Source organism: Triticum urartu, chromosome 7A (assembly GCF_056163025.1).
Source record: "Triticum urartu cultivar PI428250 chromosome 7A, HENAU_Tu73, whole genome shotgun sequence".
Taxonomy (NCBI): Eukaryota; Viridiplantae; Streptophyta; class Magnoliopsida; order Poales; family Poaceae; genus Triticum; species Triticum urartu.
Window position 1 is genome coordinate 442,097,188 of NC_141879.1, and position 8,321 is coordinate 442,105,508.

The following is an 8,321-nucleotide window of genomic DNA, read 5'->3' on the forward strand; positions in this document are numbered from 1 at the left end:
CATGGGATAGCGTTGAGTCAAAACGTGTTTATAACCAATGGTAGTGGTGGGTAATTAGAGCGTTAAACGTGTTTGGTGCTCAATATTGAAGCGATTTAAACCGCTAGGTAAAATGATTTGACGGTTGAGATGGTTTGGATCTGCCCATTTGGGTCTTTTTATATTGGTATAGATAAGGCGGCCAACTCGTCACGCCGGCACATATGGGTCGGCACGTTGAGTGCGCTACTGACCCATATCTAAAATAGGGCGGACGTCGGGCGGGCGTTCGACTCAAATGGACAAAAAACAGACGAAATCGTCGTCCATTTGGGTCGCCCCATTGAAATTGGTCTTAGGGGTATCTAGTTACAGATAAGAAGATTGTACATATGTTTTTATTGTCTTATGACATGTACAGTGATTGATAAGATAGTTTTATCTTAAGCCTTATCAACGGGTTATCTCTTAGCCTTATCTTTAATAACCTCTTAAATAAGACTTTTAAATAAGACTTTTATACTAAAAGATGACCTCTTAAATAAGACTTTTTCTTACGATTTCTCTCTTTGACCTTTGTTTTATCAACTACTGTACACGATCCCTCGCCGAGCATTCTTTTCCCCCTTTTCGCCAAGTTCCCATCTAAAACACATTGACAATTTTGTTCTGCAAGGCAGAACGGCTCATCATGGACAAGTTGCCTAACGAACAGTCTTTACCTACTACTATCATGTGCTTCTAAACACTGACGAAACATACATCCGACAACATTCGCTCATAGCGAAAGGCTGTCGCACTTGTATACACATTATTGACTTGTAGCACAATTCTGAAGCTTACAAAATAAGGCCACAGTGCGTCTGCTCCATGCCAAGTCCATTTTTGCCACTTCCACAAGTTCAGGGACACCTTCACAGATTACATACACAGATATGAGAGCTACACAAGTCAAAAACTCCAGACGACCAGCAACAATGCAACGAACAACAAATCCACCAACTATACATACGGCGGTTGGTTCAGCGCGGAACATCATCGGATGGGCCATCTCTACTTACTGGCCGTCCGAGCCCGTGTGCCTTTGTAGCGACAGTGTCAGAAGAACCGCCTCTTCAGGTTCCTGGCCGTTGCTTGGTAGGAGCTCATGAGGAGCCCAACGCCTATACCAACTCCAACACAGACTCCCAGCCCAATCCCGACGCCAACCCTAACACCAGCGTTGAACCATGTGAGTTGCCCGTCGTCGTCATCAGAGTACCATCCTTCAGGGTATGCCCTGGTTCCCATGTTCATGTCACTCTCGTCTTCATCACACATAGCCTGAGAAAGAGACACTAATTAACTAACAGAAATTTTAGGGGTTCAATAAATAAGAAACTAAGATTCACCCCAAGCATGCTGTTCCAACTGAAGTGTGACAAAGCAAATACCCCGAGATAATGTCAGTAATAGACACGGCATCAAATGCTGTAATACCTTGACTTAGCAACAATTTCCCACTGTCACTGAACCTTGAACACAACAAGATTATCTGAAACAGCAAGATTGAAACAAAAACTCATGGAACCTAATACCTGTGACCTCACACTGACAGGCTCACACGGATCATCAAAGGAAACACTGCGAAAAATTTACCAAGAGACGGCTGGAAAGTAGACCTAAGCTAACAGGTGTAATTCTCCGTGCTTTGAAGTTTCAAACCCTTATTAACATATGACATGAGTCTGGTTGCAAAGTAAATTTGGCCACCTTTGTTGCATTGTTAGGTAATATCATAACATAAGAATACCTGTTTGATCCAATTTTGAAGAGGGGGCACATTATGCCGCTTGGTAATATGCGTATTATGGAATCAGGCTACTAAAGGATAATAGCAGTATCCCTACACCACCAGTTCCTATCTTACTACATAATATGCCGCTTGGTAATCTTTTTAAGATGAGATCTACATGTATGATCTAATGCATGATCACATGGCAAAAAGATTAAGTTACGTTCAACTTTATAATACTCCAAGCTATACTAGCCAACGCAGAAATAAATAATAGACTATGTGGCTAGGATTTCCATCCATATAGAATATATTTATCAAATGTACCGACAACACTAATACTAAAAATAATAATCACCATGACACTTCTAAATATTGTTTTAAATCTACAAGAGTACTTTGCAACAATAGGCAAAAAATACATAAATTTAAAAGTCTAGTAAAAGACATTTTTACCAGAATACCAGTCATAATCAGTTAACAACGGAAAGTTACAGGGAGGGTCTAACATCTAAAGCAGCTTTCCATTTTCGGGCGTAGCGATAGCACAGTTGGCGACAAATATTTGCTGAAAAGCAAGGCAAATTTGCAACCATAAACACCCTGAACGAGCAAAGCAGTTACAATAACGAGACACTACTATATCTATAGGAAGAACTGGAAGAGAAGTCCACACAAAATCTGGCTATCAGAGAATTTGCCTGTCATCTGGTGCCCATCATAGTTCAAACAAGTAGGCACATTCTGCAGCTTGTGCATATACTACATTATTAGGACCCTTTTTGTTGCCACAATTGTTCATATAGCAAAGCTACATCCCTTGTAGGTCGTACTAATCAGTAAGATGGAGCAACCATTCTGCAGCTTATGCATATACTACATTATTAGGACCCTTTTTGTTGCCACAATTGTTCATATAGCAAAGCTACATCCCTTGTAGGTCGTACTAATCAGTAAGATGGAGCAACCATTCTGCAGCTTATGCATATACTACATTATTAGGACCCTTTTTGTTGCCACAATTGTTCATATAGCAAAGCTACATCCCTTGTAGGTCGTACTAATCAGTAAGATGGAGCAACTAATGCTGTCGAATTTTGATTAACTCACCGCCAAAGGTGCTGATCGCCGGCGAACCAACCCGCCAGCAGCCTCTTCCGGGGTGGCCAGCCGCAGGGCTCGCGTAAGAACGGCGGGCTCACCTGCGCAGTACCCGGCAACATAGACCTCAAAGGCCGAGGCTGAGGCCGCCGCTGCATCGGCGGGGACGCAGTCGATCGCCCAGACAGGGGAATCGGCCTTGGCGTCAGGGCACCTTCGAAGGGTGCCTCGGAGGAGGGCGACGTCGCGGTGGTCTGCAACCTCGAAGGAGGCGTCGGGCGGGGGGAGGCGCGCGGCCGCGGTAGAGACGTAGGTGGCCTCGCCAGAGACTGGGTCGCAGCGGTCGAGGCGGAGAGGGAGCGAGGAGGGGGAGGCCTCGGTCCCGGCGTGGTGGATGGCCAGCGAGAGCCGTGGCGGGGCGGCAGCTCCGGAGCTGCGGGGCGATAGGCGCACGTAGAAGAGGCGGACCTCGAGGCAGGCGCCGGCGTCCGACGCCGGCTGGTCCATGCGCGCTGGGCGAGGTGGGAGGCGTGGAATTAGCTTAGGGTTCCGCCATTGGGAAGCTTAAAGGTGGGGATGAATACGGTTAATTCATTTTGAGATTATTAAAAGAAAGCAATTACTGTTTTTTAGAACAAATTGATCACTAATGGATGGGCCTAGACTGGGACGGAGACGGACTGGGCTTTACACGGACCGTTCGCCCTAGTCACCAAATACGCAGAAGGCAGAACCCAGTGGACTGTAGTCTGTAGAAGGCGAGGAAGGGAATATTTCCACGCGAAATCCACCACGATGAGCGGCGGCGGCCGGAAGCCGGTGGGCGACGATGCGGAGGTGGAAGCGCTGCTCCGGGCGGCGCAGGACGCCGTGCTCCTAAAGCTCCAGGCCAACTCCCACCTCGTCTCGTCGTCGTTCTCCGCCGCTTCGAACCCTCTTGCACTGGACGAGGGGCCCGGTCCACTGGACGACGACCTCGCCCGCCGCCTCGACGCGCTCAGGTCCCGCCCGCCGGCGCCGAAGCGGCCAGGTGCTGCCCCCGCCCCTACAGCCGGCGGGATGGACGAGATGGAGGCACGGTTCGCGGCGCTGAAAGGCGCGGCGGTTTGCCCTGAGAAGGAGACGAGGGTGCGGCTGGAGGATCTGGGAGGGGAATCGGACGAGGAGGACGAGGTGGAGAAGGTGATGCGGTGGGCGATGGACGCCGCGCGGCTCGACGTCGCCACTGCCGGCAGTGGTGCCAGCAACGCCGAGGAGAAGGAAGAGGGAGACAAGAGCAGCACGAGTAGCGAGGACGAGGAAGAGAGACTGGAACTGGAGGAGAAGAGGAAGGAGATGATGAGCAAGAAGAACAAGGCTAAGAGCAGGTGGTTCTTCTTTTGATCTTAAATGTACGTTTGATCTCATATCATCACAAGCAATACATGTGTGTTTGATCTCATGATCACAAGCAAAGAATCCAGCAAGTGAATCCAATCAGATTATCTGTAAGGGAGATTATGAGCTTGCATTGCTATCGCTGTGATGAACATAAGAACTTGTGCAATTGCTATTGATATTTCCTGATAGAAAGTCTTTGAAAAGATTTTAAAACCGATTATGTTCTTTCCAATCATATACAGATAAATCTATGTTTATAATGAACTTTGTACCCTAGAATAAGATGTGTACAAATCTATGTTGATAATTAACTTTGCCGAGTCATCTGGTAGCAAATTCAGTTTCAGCTAGCAGTCCTTCAGCACGAGGGAAATCAAGTGTTTCACTCATAAGCAGTGAAAAAAACATAACATACAGTCATAGTAACTAATAAGCTCAACAACAGAAAAAGACAACAAGGTCTGTTCATGTCAATCTTAAACGCAACCGATAAGCTCATCATCTTGATCAAACATCTTGCACGGAGTCGACAGAATGGATTTACTGGGTCTGGGTTCATAGATGGACAACAGACGTTACATATGCTCAGTGACCACAACGACAAGCTACATGCATTTCAGCCTGGGTGGAGTTCAAAGTATCACAGGAATGCTCAACACAGGAACGAGAACGCCAGCCATCCTAGAGAGAGAAGCTTCACTTTCCACTGCAACAAAAAAAAAAGAGATTGCAGAATTTAGAGGCCTTGTTGCTTGCGATTACAGGAGCAAAAGACATGGATTCAATGGTTCATGGCACTTTCACTTACGTGTTCATCATCAGAGTTATGTTGTCACCTTTCAAGAGTATCCTTCCTGCCAATTTCCAAAATAGAAATTAGATACTAGAACTTATGAGATAATGTTTATCCCTAGTTCTGTTAGGAAAAAGCTTGGTTACAAATGTACTAACCCAACGATTTCCTGGTGTTCTTCTTAATGTTGATTTCCTCAGCATCCTCGAGAACCAGGTTCATGTACTCATCAAAGCCCTGCAGAACACACAAACAGTATAAAAACCCAGCATTCCTCAATATGACACAATAAACCACACATGTACACAAACCATTCAAACAAGGATACAGTGAAAAAGGATATTTTAAATTGACTGTATGTGAAATCTGTTATTGGCATGCTTCAGACCAACTTGTCTCATTGAGATGATTATAATACAGGCAAATCTAATATACAAACAACAACAAAGCCTTTAGTCCCAAACAAGGATACAGTGAAAAAGGATATTTTAAATTGACTGTATGTGAAATCTGTTATTGGCATGCTTCAGACCAACTTGTCTCATTGAGATGATTATAATACAGGCAAATCTAATATACAAACAACAACAAAGCCTTTAGTCCCAAACAAGTTGGGGTAGGCTAGAGGTGAAACCCATAAGATCTCGCGACCAACTCATGGCTCTGGCACATGGATAGCAAGCTTCCACGCACCCCTGTCCATAGCTAGTTCTTTGGTGATACTCCAATCCTTCAGGCAAATCTAATATAGGCAGCCAAATAATCTGTTCTTTCTTCTCACAGTTTTAAAAGCAAAAGTTAGAGAAAGAGACAAGGGATATGGCAACAAAAGTCTGAGAAACTGGTGAGGGTATGGCAGCAAAAATATGACAGGCACAATACTGAAAAACCCAGGAGCCCATGTGGTGGACTTATTAAGATGCGACTCAAACATGTAAACTGGAAAGAAATGCAAACACAACTGAAGCAGCACACAGCATAGGCACATCACATCGTAACCTTATCACTCGTCGGTAAAACCAAACCATGACAAGAGAAAAATCATACTGAAGCCTTAGGCAGCAACCTATGCTTCAGTTCTAGAGAATGTGTAGGATGAAAGATTTAGTGTAATTTAAAATAAAGGCATTTTTAGCCCCCTGGACTATATACTTAGTTGTCCAAACACAATCACCGATACGCATCATATTCGTTAACAAGGGGAAGGGGGGATTGCAAGTCTTGAGGGTGATTCAAAACAACACATAGAGTGATAAAAAAATCATGAGACAGGACGCACCAAACACACATGTTTGACTAACAGTAAGTTACAAAGGGAAGGTCCTGAGCCTGGGGCAAAAAGTTACGATAAGCTAATTTCTAAGGCTAAAACTATTAATATCATTGACTGAGTAAGCACACTTGTGGTTACCATCCATCACCAACCACTATTTCTTTATCTAGATTGCAATCAAGTTACCACGAACCTACACCAATGATATTCACGACTCAAAAAACAATGCCCATGACCACTATGGTCCCAAAAGGAACACATCTAGAAAATACCTTCTACAAACACTTCAGTATCTAGTATGGTGAAGTTCTGACTAGGCACATGGATAGTGCTATTATTACTTGTTCGTGGCTCCACAAGGAACCAAGTAACTACTTGTTCCTTGATTTTAAAGGTCAAGATTGGGTTGGTTTCAGTGTTACAAAGAAATAATAAAGCTTGAAACTAGGTTATGTCCCTCTTGACCAGACAAAGCATAAGTTACACAAAGAAATGCTAGGTTTCACCCATCTATTAGCAGCTAGTTAGCATCAATTTCAGATGCTTAAAGAGTGCACATATCATGTTGGTTGTCCAAGCACTTAATTAATCTTTGGTATTGAGCATGCAGATTTATTTGCAAGTGTTTACCAATTCTTGAGAAAAGACGCCAACACATTTTCATGTTAGCTTTTAACAAAACAAACAAACAGATGTGTTCTACTAAGTTACCAGTGTTATCATTATACTAGAGTATTAATCAATTCACCCCCACTTGCTGAGATACAAGTAATACATGTTAATAATTTACCCTCAAAGCCACATGGTATGCAGATACAGAGTTACATTCACTTAACATACATGCGAACGACCACAGAGGGATTGGTGAGGCTAAATTCTATCAATTTGAACAAGAAATCGGTGAAGGAACTTACGATGATACGACCCTCGATCCGCATATCCTTCTGCTCGAAAAGCCAGATCTGGATGCGCGCTTTCTGCACCAAAATTAGAACCAAATTAGCTCGAGCGAACCGTCAGCAACCCTAAAACGTAAGGTGGAAAAAAAATACAGACGAATTGTTATTTTTTTCCCCTCAGTCAACACTTACGCTCTGGAGGAACCGGAAGATGAGATTCTGCCGTCGCGCACCAAGGATTCGCCGACCGTCGCAGCAGCGGGAAACAAAAGCGCCAAAACGTTAGGAAACAGATGCAAAAAGAGGAGGAGAGCATATGCGTGCGAGGGGTTCGGGGAGCGTACGATGGGCTGGGTCATGATACGCTGGACCTTGGTGGACGCCATGGCTGCTGCTGCGGCGTGAGCTGCTCCTCCGACTGAAGTGTCTAGAAGCTTCTGGAGGGAAGCGCGTGTGGGCAGGCGGAGCGGGGAGGTAAAAACCCTAGATACGCCGCAGAGGAAGGGGGAGACGGCAGGGTTTTGTTTTCGCACGGCGCGCGAGAAGAGGCGGCAGCGGGGGTGCCTCAAGATTGGTGCAAGGCTTCCGACTATGGGTCCGGATCAGAGGAGCTGTTTGGGCTAGGCCGCACGCGCTGGGCTGGGCTCGCTATCTTGGCGGTGATTTCATTAAGCCCTTTCCAAAAAACATGTCCCTTTGTACGCTAAAAAGTTTTAAAATTTCCTCTTATGCAAAAAAAAAACTTTGTTAAGTAATACACCACTGTAAATTTTGTTATGGCTCGTAAAAAATATCAGGCCCTCGGAGTTTTATCAACACTTTTGGGATCTGGTGAAAATGGCTACTAAAGCTCTGTTTGATGATTTTCATAATGGTACATTTAGATATAGCTAGGCTTAACTATGGGATTATTACTTTGGTTCCTACAACTAAGGATGCAAATCAGATTCAGAAGTTCGGGCCCATTTTCTTGCTAAATGTGAGCTTTATTTTTTTTATCAAAGTTCTCGTGAATAGGTTCAATGAGGCTGCTGGAGAGGTCATTTATCCAATACAAAATGCTTTTATAGATGCTATGATGTTTAAAGTGGATTTTGAAGGGAAAAAACATGTGATAAGGTC

General features: G+C 44.6%; 3 protein-coding genes across 3 annotated transcripts; 1 reads left to right on the forward strand and 2 right to left on the reverse strand.

Annotated features, from left to right (window-relative positions):
- Nucleotides 1-728: 728 nt before the first annotated feature.
- On the reverse strand, nt 729-3,589 carry LOC125525408 (uncharacterized protein At1g01500). Its single transcript, XM_048690409.2, has 2 exons — nt 2,864-3,589; nt 729-1,302 (listed from the first exon to the last, which is right to left on the reverse strand). Exons 1-2 carry the CDS (start codon nt 3,359-3,361, stop codon nt 1,078-1,080), a joined length of 723 nt encoding a protein of 240 aa, XP_048546366.1. The 5' UTR covers nt 3,362-3,589; the 3' UTR covers nt 729-1,077.
- On the forward strand, nt 3,587-4,454 carry LOC125525409 (uncharacterized). The gene has a single exon (XM_048690410.2). It carries the CDS (start codon nt 3,650-3,652, stop codon nt 4,235-4,237), a length of 588 nt encoding a protein of 195 aa, XP_048546367.1. The 5' UTR covers nt 3,587-3,649; the 3' UTR covers nt 4,238-4,454.
- A 224-nt stretch (nt 4,455-4,678) lies between these two features.
- On the reverse strand, nt 4,679-7,775 carry LOC125525410 (uncharacterized). Its single transcript, XM_048690411.2, has 6 exons — nt 7,544-7,775; nt 7,392-7,418; nt 7,215-7,277; nt 5,186-5,264; nt 5,043-5,088; nt 4,679-4,940 (listed from the first exon to the last, which is right to left on the reverse strand). Exons 1-6 carry the CDS (start codon nt 7,583-7,585, stop codon nt 4,931-4,933), a joined length of 267 nt encoding a protein of 88 aa, XP_048546368.1. The 5' UTR covers nt 7,586-7,775; the 3' UTR covers nt 4,679-4,930.
- Nucleotides 7,776-8,321: the final 546 nt, after the last annotated feature.

Coding starts and splice junctions, on each gene's coding strand:
- LOC125525409 (XM_048690410.2), top strand. CDS start 3,650: ATGAGCGGCGGCGGCCGGAAGCCGGTGGGCGACGATGCGGAGGTGGAA.
- LOC125525410 (XM_048690411.2), bottom strand. CDS start 7,585: ATGGCGTCCACCAAGGTCCAGCGTATCATGACCCAGCCCATC. Junction 5,265..7,214: donor GGATCGAGGGTCGTATCATC/GTAAGTTCCTTC, acceptor TGTGTTCTGCAG/GGCTTTGATGAGTACATGAA. Junction 5,089..5,185: donor GAACACCAGGAAATCGTTGG/GTTAGTACATTT, acceptor GGAAATTGGCAG/GAAGGATACTCTTGAAAGGT.
- LOC125525408 (XM_048690409.2), bottom strand. CDS start 3,361: ATGGACCAGCCGGCGTCGGACGCCGGCGCCTGCCTCGAGGTCCGCCTC. Junction 1,303..2,863: donor GGCGATCAGCACCTTTGGCG/GTGAGTTAATCA, acceptor TCTCTTTCTCAG/GCTATGTGTGATGAAGACGA.